Raw genomic sequence first — 12,600 nt, 5'->3', positions numbered from 1 at the left:
CCCAGGGCCATACACATGAGAGACAAGTGCTCTGTCACTGAGTTACAGCATCAGCCACTCAATTTAGAGATGTTGACTTTTAAAAAGCAGAGATTTTTACAGAAGGCGGGTGTAACCAACAATGGTAAGGTTTTTGTTTTTCTTTGGTTTTGTCTTGAGTCATATATACTTTTTCTCCACTGTTGGGGATTGAACCCAGGGCCTTTACACTGTACATTCCCAGCCCTTTTTATTTTTTATTTTGAGAGGGTCTCACCAAGTTGTTCAGGCTGGCCATGAATTTGAGTCCTCCTGCTTCAGCCTCCCAAATAGCTGGGATTACAGGAGTGCACTCATGCCTGGTGAGTCATACAGATTTTTGTTAGACATTTCTTTGAGCAATATTAGTTAACACTTAAACTTTTGATTATATTCATGAAAGAATATAATGAAATGTTAATGCCTTCAATAGGTAGCTAAATTCTGGAATGATTTAATGATGTGAACATTATGACTGAAGGGTAAGGATGCTTACTAATAAGCAAACTGAATTATATGAAATCTCTCTGAACTTTTCCTTTATTAGTCAATATGCAACAGAACTTGTTTATTATAGAAAAATTAGAATATAGAGATTAGCACAAAGGAAAAATGTATAGTTGATTGAATTGATTTTTTCCCCTATATGTTGTTTCTTTCAGAAATATGGCTACACACACCTTTCTGCAGGAGAACTTCTTCGTGATGAAAGGAAGAACCCAGAGTCACAGTATGGCGAACTCATTGAAAAGTATATTAAAGAAGGAAAGATTGTGCCAGTTGAGATAACTATCAGTTTATTAAAGAGGGTAAGGAGTGTGAATGTCAACCAGTTCAAACCAGCAAAGAAACAAGAAATTAAACCCATTTTTCATTTGAGTAATGGAAATTCTGAGTGTTGAGTTTCTTGCATGTGGAAAGTAGTTGTAATGTTAGAGAATGGCAGATCTGGAAACTCCACTTCCACCTGGGAAGAAATTGAACAGTAGCAAGGATTCTCTGCCTTGGCTTACGATCAGCTGTAGTTTAATTTAACATGCATGTATGTACGCTCAACCCTTCATTCCCAATGTTCAAACAGTTGTTCTCCCTTCCATTTCTGTTTTTTCTCCCTCTGCCTTGTCTCTCCTTACTTCCTCTTTCGCCTTTCTTATAAATCTTCTGTTTCTTTTTTCTCATTTTTATTTCACTTGTAGCCCTCTCATTATTGATATTCTTTCAGTTTTTTCTGGTGTGTATCACCACCATCAGTGTTTAATGGTAAGATTTGATACCTGTCAAATTACTCCATCTAAAAACAGATGTCTCTCATTTACTTGTTTACTCTTTGCTGAAGACTAAAGCCATTAACAGGTCTTTTACACCTAATCTTAGCCAAAGGGCCAAGAAGTGATTAACAGGTCTTTTGACATAAACAGTGAAGGTGACAGTGTTGGGAACAACAGATAGCTGAAGCCTAATGGGAGAAAGACACACAGGGTCTGGATGAAACCAGACACACCTTTAAGGATAAAGAGTGGCTAATACATACTGTCTTTGTTTGTTTTGTTTTGTTTTTTGAAATAGGTCTCACTATGTTCAGGCTGGCCTTGAACTTCCTGTGTAGCCGAGGATGGCCTTGAACACTGCAATCCTCCTGCCTCAGCTTCCCAGAGTGCTGGGATTATAGGCATGTACCACCACACCCGGATAATAACACATTGTTTTAACTCTTCTCTTGGAGGTTGGAGTAACCTGCTTCTGTACCAGAATAAATCCTGTCTCCCTATTCCCTGGATCAAATACTGTTTCTCTGAGTTATATCTGAACATTATGAAAGTCTACATTCTTTTTACTTTTTCACTTTCTACTTTTCAACCCTTTGTGGTGAAGTTCTGTTTCCATCGCCATTGAAACTGTTCTTGTGTATTGCTGATGATCTTCTCTATTGAGTCTAGGGGATACTGTTAGTCACTATTTTCTTCAAACATATACCTCTATCACTGTCTATCTGAAACTCGTTCCTTTTTTGTTCCTTGTGACATCATTTCTGTTAATTCTCATTCTAGTTCAGCAAGTGGTATGTCTTAATCTCTAATAACTTTTGTTCTTCTGCAAATTTCTTAAATGATATTTCTCAGGATTTTAATCTTGGTTCTCCAGTTCCTATATATATCTTGCTAGATTGCCCAAACCTTTCGTTATGTTAACAGTGCTGAAATTTACAGCTCTAGCGCAAATCTTTGTTCTGAATTCCAGTATATTTCTGACTAGAAGGCATTTAACTGGATGTCTCACATTGTCTCAATATCAACATGTCAGACAGAGGCTGAATGTATCAACTAAAAAGTGATCTTCCTTTATTTCTTGTCTTGGTTATTGATTCTACCAGCTACTCAAAGCAGAACTATGAGAGCCATGCTACATGTTCTGTCTCCCTTACTTTCCAAAATCTATTCAGTGAGAAAATCTTTCCAGTTATCTTTGTCTTCATCTCTTTGTTCATCTCTTCTCTGTCAGCACTCTCACTTTAACCTACTTTCTTTCCAGTCATATCTTTTCAGTCATATCTTAAGATTCAGTTACACCTGCTCATTTTGTATTCATCAAAGCTGTATACTTTCTCATTTTTCAGCCTTCCTACATCTGCTTTTCACCACACATTGATCCTTTTTAGCAGACATTGATCCTTGTCAGCTTGCCATTTTATTATTCATGATGTAAATCCACTGCCAGCTTTCTGGTAAATCTGTCTCTGGCAGTTTCTAAGACACTTGCTCTTATCTCTTTGTTTTATCATAGCATCCTTTGCTATGTTAGAAAACTTACTGTTATTCATACATCTCTGGCTCCACTACATGGTGAGCCCTCTAAGGGCAAGAGCAGTGACCTTGCTGTTCATGTCCACTGGTATTAGGTGTTGAATAAATGTATGTTGAGTGAATATAATTGATGTGCCTCCTTTAGATATCTTCCACTATCATAATTGGTTTAGAAAAGCTAGTTACAAAAGCCCAGGTGTTTTGTAGAAGTTTTATGAATATTGGAGAAACAGCTAAATGTTGGAATAAAGCCAACCCTTAGAAAAATAATCAGGATTCCTGGCAGCCATGTTCATCTTGAGGAACCAGGAAAGTTTGAGAATGGAGGACAGTGAATGTCATATTGCTTTGGACTAGAGGCCCCTGCAAGATTTGTCAAAACCAGGCATCTGTGGAAGTGGCAAGGATTTGGAGATGAGGAATCTGCACCTCCCATTCCCACATATCATCTAAATGCAGACTTTAGAAGAGGATGCTGAATTGTGTTGGTCCTTCTTTCTGAATGTAATGTTTTGTTTTTTCTAACTGTGTTTTGGGGCAGTCAGTGATATTTAGACTTACTTAGCTTCAGTTTTTAAAACATTGAATTCTGCACTAATAATGCTAGCACTGTTTTTATATCTATCCAAAGTTTTTTGTTTTGTTTTTTGAGATAGGGTCTTCCTGTGTAATTCAGGCTGGCTTTGAACTCACTATGTAGCCCAGGCTGGCCTCAATCTCACAGTGGTCCTCCTGCCTTAGCTCCTGAGGATTATAGGTGTGTGTGTCCACTATGCTTAACCAAAGGCTTTTGCTGTTGCACTTGATTGATAGTAAAGATGAGTGCCTGTGGAAGTAGCATAGTTTTTGCCACAGCAGAATGACTTGGGAGAAGCAAAAGGAGGGCACGACCTTCTCTTGTTGCTCATGCAAAGATCTTAATTAATGGTTATTTTCCTCTTATTGCTGTTTTTGTTACTCATTTACAACTTTGTGGATTTATATGTGAAAGTAATACATGTGTGCACCAATTCATCTTGTCAACTTATCTGGACTCTTACTCTTGGAGAAATGATCGCTCATGGGGGAGTGAACTCATCACTAGATTAATCCTCTAATGTTCATGACTGAATGTGCTGTTAGAAGGTGAGGCCCATTTGGAGGAGTTCGGTCATGGAGAGCATGCCTTTGGAGGCTATCTCTGGCCCTCTCCCCTATACCCTGCTCCTTGACTGCCATGAAGAGAGCAGAATTGCCTTACCATGTGCTTTCTCCAAAACCCTGCCTTGGAGGCAGCTTACCGTCGTCTGAAACATCTGAAACTGTGAGCCAAAGGAAGCCTCTCCACCTTTAAGTTGTGGATGACACGTATTTTGTCTTGGCAACAAGAAAGCTGACAAATGTAACACTTTTATTAGTTTTCTGTCACTATAATAAAATATCTATGATAACTAACTTATAAAGAGGAAAGGTTTATTTTTGCTTATAGTTTTGGAATTCCAGTCTAAGATGGGATGGACCATTTTTGTGAGCCTCTGGTAGTGGTGCTAAATGGTAAAGACAAGGGGCTTATAGTGGAGTAAGTGGCTCACTTCATCACCAGGAAAGAAGAGGAAAAACAAAGTGACCCACAGTCACAGACCCCAGTGACCCTCAGACCTGTATGAGGCCCTCCTAAAGGTCCACCAGGCCTCCCAATAGTGCCACCCTGGTGTTCAAGCCTAGCACATAGACCTTTGGGAGACAGTCAACGTACAAACTATAGTATATGCTCACTCTAGAAAACCTGGAAACTGCAAAAAAAAAAAATTATGTGTGTGTAAAATGAGAAGAGGGGTCACATACCCAAAACTCCACTAGCTTGAGGCAGCCACGTCAATACATTGTTTAATTTCCATCTATTCTGTTTTTTAATGTGCCTTGTATTCTTCCCTTATGATACATACATGGTGTACAACAAAACATGGAATACAATAAAACAAACTGTATTCACTATCTTGCTTAATGCCCTTTGCTAATGTAGTATTGAACCTAAATCTTTTTCTTTAGGAAATGGATCAAACAATGGCTGCCAATGCTCAGAAGAATAAATTCTTGATTGATGGGTTTCCAAGAAATCAAGACAACCTTCAAGGTTGGAACAAGACCATGGATGGGAAAGCAGATGTATCTTTTGTTCTTTTTTTTGATTGTAATAATGAGGTAATGGAAAATCTTCATCTGCCCATTTGGACTTTAAGCCACTAATGGTCAACTATCTTTGTTCTTTTTTTTTTTTCTTTTTGGTACCGGGGATCAAACTCCGGACCTTGTGCTTGGAAGGCAGGTGGCTGAACCACTGAGCTAAATGCCCGGCCCAACTATCTTTTATTTATATTTACATTTTCTGTTGGCAGAAGTATTTTTTTGAGTTGGTAGATTGGGTAGACAGAAAAGCACTAACTCGTTCTTGGTGTATTATATGCTGTTTGGCATCAGCAATCTTGTGAACCTAAATTTTGCTGTTTTCAAAAAAAACTAGTCAGTTTTTTAAAAATAAGAGTCAATATGCACAATAATGTTAGGTAATGAAGGTAAACTACTTTCTTACGTATGCACTATTTTCAGAGAGTGTGTTGTTTATTGGAAAAGAAAGACAAGTTTTTTGAAAGTTAGAACATAATTTGGTTTATCCTCTAAGAATAAAATAATCTTGAGGAAAGGTGGAGGGGGTGAAGGGAGGATGGGAATGGGGAAAAAATAAGAACCAAGATGCATCATGTAAAGGTACAAGATCCCAATGATGAATGTAACTGTATTGTATGCCTAAAATGTAAAAAAATATATATCTTGAAAAAAAATGAAAGGGGGCCAGGGATGTAGCTCAGTGGCACCGTACCTGCCTTGCAAGCACAAGGTCCTGAGTTCGATCCCAGTACCAAAACCAAAAAAAAAAATTCAAGAAAGGGTGCACACCTTATAATCCCAGCCTTGGCAATTTAGTGACTCAGTGACAACCTGGCTCAAAAAGTAAAAAGGGCTGTGGATGTAGCTTAGTAGGAAGACCCTTTGTTCAGTACTCAGTACCAGGGGAAGAAAGGAATTTTTGTTTTGTTTTGTTTTGCTTTTTTTCTACCATTTCTCATAACACACCCAGATATACTTTTGAATAACTAAATGAATTTCTCGGAATCATTTAATTAAAAGCCCTGATTCTGTTTGACAGCTGCTGTGATATAAATGTCATTAAATTACTGCCAACAGTCTGAAAGAATAAGAATTTAAAGTAATGCCTTGAAGGAAGTTGGCTATTCTTGGGCTGAGTTACATATGTGCCTTTGGGAGAGTCTCTCTATAGCCTTTGACTTGTTTTAAAAATGTAACTCTCTTGTTCCAACCCCCAAAAATATGTTTTCACTTATTCTTCAAAGTTAACTTTAAAATGTTACCACAGCTTTATAACTAAGGAATGTTTATTCACGATTAACAAGAGGTGCTTTATTCAAATGTGTTGACTCTTAAATATCTGGATATTTATGGAATTATCGTAAAGTAAGCAAAAATGGAACAAAGTTTGAGCTTGTAATTCATACCTAATAAGTTAATAATATATCTGAGATGGAACCATACTCATACAGTTCTTTGTATTGTGGTTTGAAAAAAATACACACAGGAAAAACTGAGTCATGAATGAATTTTTATTTTGCTCTATACTTATTTAACCTAGTTTATATAAATTGAACCACATGTTTAAATTTTAAAAGACTGCATGTTGATTAATGAATTAGACACATTGGGTTTAATGCAGGATTTTTTTTTTGGTAGTCTCTTCAAACTTTATTTTCTTTTCAGATTAAAAGAATGGCAAGTTCATATTTTTCTGCTTTTAAAGTAACTTTTAAAATAAATCTCTTTTAGATCTGTATTGAACGATGTCTTGAGAGGGGAAAAAGTAGTGGTAGAAGTGATGACAACAGAGAGAGCTTGGAAAAGAGGTACTTTTCAGTTTTTGCATTTAATCACCTTAATCCCAGTGTGGAATTTGAGTGATATATTAAATTTCTGCCCCATTTTGGTCCACAGAAAGAGCATCTCAAGCTTACCTTGGTGCAGTGCCTTGTGTAGAGATGAATAAATTAGTGGAGTCACACCTGGTACTGTCCTCTAAGCCACCTACAATGTGGAGGAGGAGGATGGGTACCTAGAATGTTACAACATTTGCTTCTTTTGCAGGATTCAGACTTATCTTCAGTCAACAAAGCCAATTATTGACTCATATGAAGAAATGGGGAAAGTCAAGAAAATAGATGCATCTAAATCTGTTGATGAAGTGAGTGCCTCTGACCTGTCTTTGAAGAAAAAGTCAAGGGAAAATGTGATTGTTTCTTTTGATATAGGCAGGAGAAAAATACTGCAATGGATTAGCTTTTTAGTCTCATTTGACACTAAATGGAAAAATTAGGTTTATTTCCTTTTTGAATAGGTCTAAAATGGGTTTTATAACTTTAGACTTGTTTTTCATGAGATGTGAGTGGTTTATTAATTCCAAACTTCTTTGCTCAAACACTGGAAAATTGGTACTTTGAGTTCTGTGACTTGGATCATGTTCTCTTTTTGAAAATCTATGGTGTGACTGTCAAGTCATCTAGCTCAAGAGCCCCAGGCTACTTTTTTCTCTCTTTTTTTTTTTTGGTACCGGGATGGAACTCGGGACCTTGTGTGCGCTTGTGAGGCAGGCTGCGGAACCACTGACCTAAATCCCCGGCCCTAAGCTGCTTTTTTTCTTCCATCACAGAACAAATAGCTCCAAAGGTGCAGAGTTCCATGACTTACCACTTCTCTCCCTTCATAAATCAGTGATCTCTACATTGTGGTTTGAGCCTACAGTGCCTGCAGATATTTCTAGTGTCTTTTAACACATTCATGAGAGGGCCATATGTGCATGACTGTCCTATCAGGCAGCTTATACCACAATCATGCATGTACCACCAGTGGTTCAAGCCATGGGAATGGGTTTATTCACCAAATCTGCCTTCCCCTGTTTCTCTGAATCTTCCTCTTAGAAGGTAATAAAGAAAGATCCAGAGGAAGAAGGTTCAGTTGATCTTTTTTTAGTTCATGTCTAAAGTAAAATAGATGAGACAAAGAAATTATGTGATTTTTCAAGTGATCCATTAAAAATAATGTAAAAAGAAGGGAAAGGAAAAATTATGAGAAAAGAAAAAAATGGAAATAAAGTCTATGTAAATAGGGAAGGTGGAGGGGGTGAAGGGTGCACAGGTAATGGGGTAAAAAATAAGAACCAAGATACATCGTGTACAGGTACAAGCACCCAATGATAAATGTAAACGTATTGTATACCCATAATGTACCAATAAAAGAATTTAAGCAAAAAATAAAAAATAAAATTTACTGTTAGGAACTTAGCTATATGGTAAGGGGTACATATTCTGGTGTTTTTGTTTGTTTTTTCATTTTATTTTCGTGCTGAGAATTGAATGGAAGGCCTCATATATGCTGTTTATCTTTTTCCTTTGCAGGTGTTTGATGAAGTTGTGAAGATTTTTGATAAAGAAGGCTAACTCTAAACCTGAAAGCATCCTTGAAATCATGCTTGAATATTGCTTTGATAGCTGCTATCCAACCCCTTTGTAAGGCAGTTTTAATCTTTGAAAATTACATCTCAATTAATGGCTAGAAAATACATAGTCAGACAAATGTTTTATTTTATTTTATTCTTTTGGTCACAGGAGTAGACAGTTCAGGTTTAACCTCATCTTAGTTATTACGGTGATCACAAAACAAAGGTATCAGGTAGTTCTTCGTTTTTATTAAAAAGACTGTCCCTTTTATAGTTTGTGCCTTCTGTGAGCAAAAATTTTTAGTATGCGTGTTAATATCCCTTTAGTAATTACAACATGAGGGGCCAGGGATTTAGCTCAGTGGTGCTGCTGCCTGCTTCGCAAGCACAAGGACCTGAGTTCAATCCCTGGTACCAAAAAAAAAAATCTGTAGTAATTACAACATGAGAGCTGGGCAGGGTGGCCACACCTGTAATCTCAGTACTGGGAGGCTGAGGCAGGAAGATTGATGTGAGTTCAACGCCAGCCTGGCCTACAGTAAGTTCAAGGCCAGCCTGAACTACATAGTGAGACCCTGTCTCAAAAAACAAAACAAATGTGTAAATTACAACATGTTAGGATTAGGGATTCCCATTTCCTTTTCTTGCAGGTTTCAAATTTCCAACCTGTTAAGTGAATTTGTGGACCAAATTTCAAAGGAACTTTTTATGTAGTCAGTTCTTGCATAAGTTATTTGGTAAACAAACTCAGAAAATAGATTGCTAGCAATGTTTTAATATTTATCAAATAACTGACCATTTCCTAGAGAAAGATAAAACTATCTACAGCTTGTACAAAGTTGTATGATAGGCCATAGTCTGCTTCCAAGGTTTGGGTTGGGCACACAAGGGACTCAGAGCCTGACAGAATTGTCAGCTTTATTATAACTTAATCTGAGGGTGTGGGACAAGGATCACATCTAATGTTGTGTTCCTTATGCTCTGTTATTTGGTGTTATTCATGATTAAACTGATCAACACAATTCGTAGCAATAGAACCTTGAAATGCATGTGCTAGATTTATGCTGAAAGGATTCAATTCTCACATTAGTAACGATTCAGGTTTTGTGTTTGTTTCTTAAATTAATTCAGGGTTAGGGTAAAATTAGAAAAAGAAATCTAATGGTTAAAGTGCCCATTTGTATTTTATTTTCTGGAATACTTTCTTCATAGTTATTTGTTTAAAAATATTTTTAAAAATCATTGCACTTTGGTCAGAAAAATAATAAATATATCTTATAAATGTTTTTAATTCTCTTCCTGGTACTTTTGTTTAGTAAATTCTTTTTGAGACATCATGTGAAAGGTGCAAAATGTGTAGATTCCAAAGGAATTTTCTTTTATATCTATTCTTTCTTTAAAAATCTCTGAGAAATATGCCTTTCCTTTTTTGCTTTACCTTCTATCACTACTGCTAAGTGGTATCCAAGGTTCTTAATAGAGATTTCTTAAATGTTTCTCATTTTCAACACTTAAACTGTTTGGTATACGAGGTTTAATAGGACATGGAAATTTTGTCTTTATATAATTAGATTTTATATTTAAAGTCATTGGGAAAGGGATGTGAGGCTGTCTGGCTGGAACATCTGTCACACCATAGATCGCCAGGTTGATCTGGCTGATCTGGCTGGCTGGGTAGGTATCCCCTTGTTCCCTCGCTGCTCCATGCTTGGTGGGATAAGGGAGGACTGTTTCCCTGGTCAAGGGTGTTATTTGAGTAGCTGCACTCCCCTGCTAGAACCTGCACAAGCTCTCAGAGTCTTTGGGAAGGGCTAGGGGTGTAGCTAAGTGGTAGTGTATTTGCCTAGCATGCCCAAGGGCCTGGGTGTGATCTTCACCACAGGAAAAGAAATAATGTAATTGGGAATAGCGAGGACAAGTTAATGATTATTCTTATATTGTAATAGAGTCATTTATTTCTGTGCATGTTATGAAATTTACTTATTAATGAGAAATATTTTTAGAATATTTGCTATTAGGCAACAAAGTATCCCTTAGTACTATAGCATTCTGATCACCAGAATTTGTACTGTGATCATCACAGTTTCTTTGAAGAGTTTGTAACAAGTTTTTATCTAACGCTTCAGGCCAGCCAATACAGAGGGAATTTTTGGTGGTTTAATCACCCAGCTATAATGAAGCAAGATTGAAGGGTTTTGAGAGCATTCCTGTTCACACAAATAAAGAAATCTGTCAGATGGGAATCTAAATATTTATACTGATAATTGTAAGAGAAGCCTTACAATTTTGAAGACTTCTGAGACTAGGTGTTTTGCTGCCTTTCATTAGATATCTTCCTGTAGCATTTGAGAACAGAAACCAAGAAACATGGTAATTACTAAATTACAAGGCTTTGATTTTTTATTTGCTTTTAAATAGAAAAACATGTTGGCAGTATTGAACTTTGGAGTTGATTGAGATACATCTGATTTCATTGGTTTGGTCATTCCATTTGTTAAAAATAACAGTCACTAAGAAGTTTTTGAGTTTCTTTAAAGACCCTAATTTGAGTCCTGGTGTATTTTTTGAGTTAACATTTCCATTCAGTGATGTTGAATGTATATGAATTATGTAGCAAAATAATTCCAATAAATTTTCTGCTGTGGCCTTTGCTATTTGCTGGTTCAATTCTTTTTTTTTAAAGCACTGAAGATCAGAAAGTTCCATTTAACATCTGCATCCTCACAGCAGTATCAGAGTTCAGGATGCAGGAGAATTTTCTGCTGTCCATCTGCGTGTTTTGTTTGGGCATCTTAGGCAAAAGAACGACGGTGTCCCATTTTTCAAGAAGTAATCTGGATCAAGGCACATGCACTTTATTTCATCATCCATGAGAAGCCTCAGGTTTTTTCTCTTTGAGGGAGAAACTGATAGGTCAGTGTGTCTCAGAATGTGGGCTTTTGCAGACTTGTAACTGTTTTTTATTTTGTTTTGTTTTTGGCAGTACTGGAGATTCACAGGGCCTTCACACTGAGCTACACCCCCGGCCTTTTAAAAATTTTTATTCTGAGTTAGTGTCTCTCTTTGTTGCCTTGGGGCTCAAGCTTGGCAAGCCTCCTGCCTCAGCCAGCGCCACCACGTCCTGCTGGATTTGTGGCTTTGTTCTTGTATCTTTAGTGGTTGCCCAACATTCCTGTGTTCCCTGGAGATGATAGTGATTGAAGGAATAGGCCAGTCCAGGTCAGCATCTCTTCCCTGGAGGTTTGGACCTTCATCTTTAAACAGGTACTAACGGCACAAGCCATGGTGCTATGGGCACATTCTCTGCCATCTGTTTAGAACACTCTGACATGGCTAGACCTTCAGATGTCTTCTGTTGGGTAATTTCAGTCATTCTTACACATTCTTATTTCTGTTCTTCCTAAACCCACCTTCAGCCAAATTAAGTACTCCTTAATTCTAAGCACTTTTCTTCTTTCCATTTTTCTTTTTTTAATGAAAGAAAATAAACTTATTTATTGTGTACCAAAAGAAAGGAGAACCACTTCGAAAAAATCAACAAAATTGACAAACCTTTAGCCAACCTTGTCAGACAAAGGAAAGAAAAGGCCCAAATCCATGCAATTAGGAATGAAAAGGGTGAAATGACAACAGACCCAGCAGAAATACAGAGGATCATCAATACCTACTTCCAGAACCTATACGCCAATAAGATGGACAACACAGAAGAAATGGACAGATTCCTAGACACATATGAATTACCAAAGTTGAACGAAGAAGACCTAAAAATTCTGAACAACCCAATATCAACCAATGAAATTGAAAATGTAATTAAAAACTTATCAACTAAGAAAAGCCCGGGCCCTGATGGCTTCACTGCTGAATTCTACAAGACATTTAGAGAGGAACTGCTGCCACTACTGTTTAAACTCTTCGATGAAATTGAAAGGGAAGCAATACTCCCAAATTCATTCCGGGAAGCAAGCATCACCTTGATCCTCAAAGCAGAGAAAGACCCAGCTGAAAAGGAGAACTATAGGCCAATCTCACTAATGAACATAGATGCAAAAATCCTTAATAAGATACTGGCAAATAGAATGCAGAATATCATCAAGAAGATCATACACCATGACCAAGTGGGATTCATCCCACGGATGCAGGGATGGTTCCGTATATGAAAATCAATTAATGTAATACACTATCTCAGTAGAGCCAAGGACAAAACCATATGATTATCTCCATAGACGCAGAAAAAGCATTTGA

General features: G+C 37.2%; 1 protein-coding gene across 1 annotated transcript in view; it reads left to right on the top strand.

The window, feature by feature from the left end:
* The window catches only part of Cmpk1 (cytidine/uridine monophosphate kinase 1), a 43,145-nt gene extending 32,133 nt beyond the window's left edge, over window positions 1-11,012 (top strand). Inside the window, exons 2-6 of the mRNA XM_004869304.4 lie at window positions 681-827; window positions 4,848-5,000; window positions 6,696-6,772; window positions 7,011-7,107; window positions 8,318-11,012. Coding sequence (XP_004869361.1) covers window positions 681-827; window positions 4,848-5,000; window positions 6,696-6,772; window positions 7,011-7,107; window positions 8,318-8,359 — 516 coding nt within the window. The 3' untranslated portion in view covers window positions 8,360-11,012. The remainder of the gene's footprint in view (window positions 1-680; window positions 828-4,847; window positions 5,001-6,695; window positions 6,773-7,010; window positions 7,108-8,317) is intronic.
* The last annotated feature ends 1,588 nt before the right edge of the window (window positions 11,013-12,600 follow it).

Source organism: Heterocephalus glaber, unplaced genomic scaffold, assembly GCF_053883595.1.
Source record: "Heterocephalus glaber isolate CG9 unplaced genomic scaffold, H.glaber_assembly_v1.0 deba00001451, whole genome shotgun sequence".
Classification (NCBI taxonomy): Eukaryota; Metazoa; Chordata; class Mammalia; order Rodentia; family Bathyergidae; genus Heterocephalus; species Heterocephalus glaber.
The sequence above is the reverse complement of the archived record's forward strand: the minus strand, read 5'-3'. Positions and strand labels throughout refer to the sequence as shown.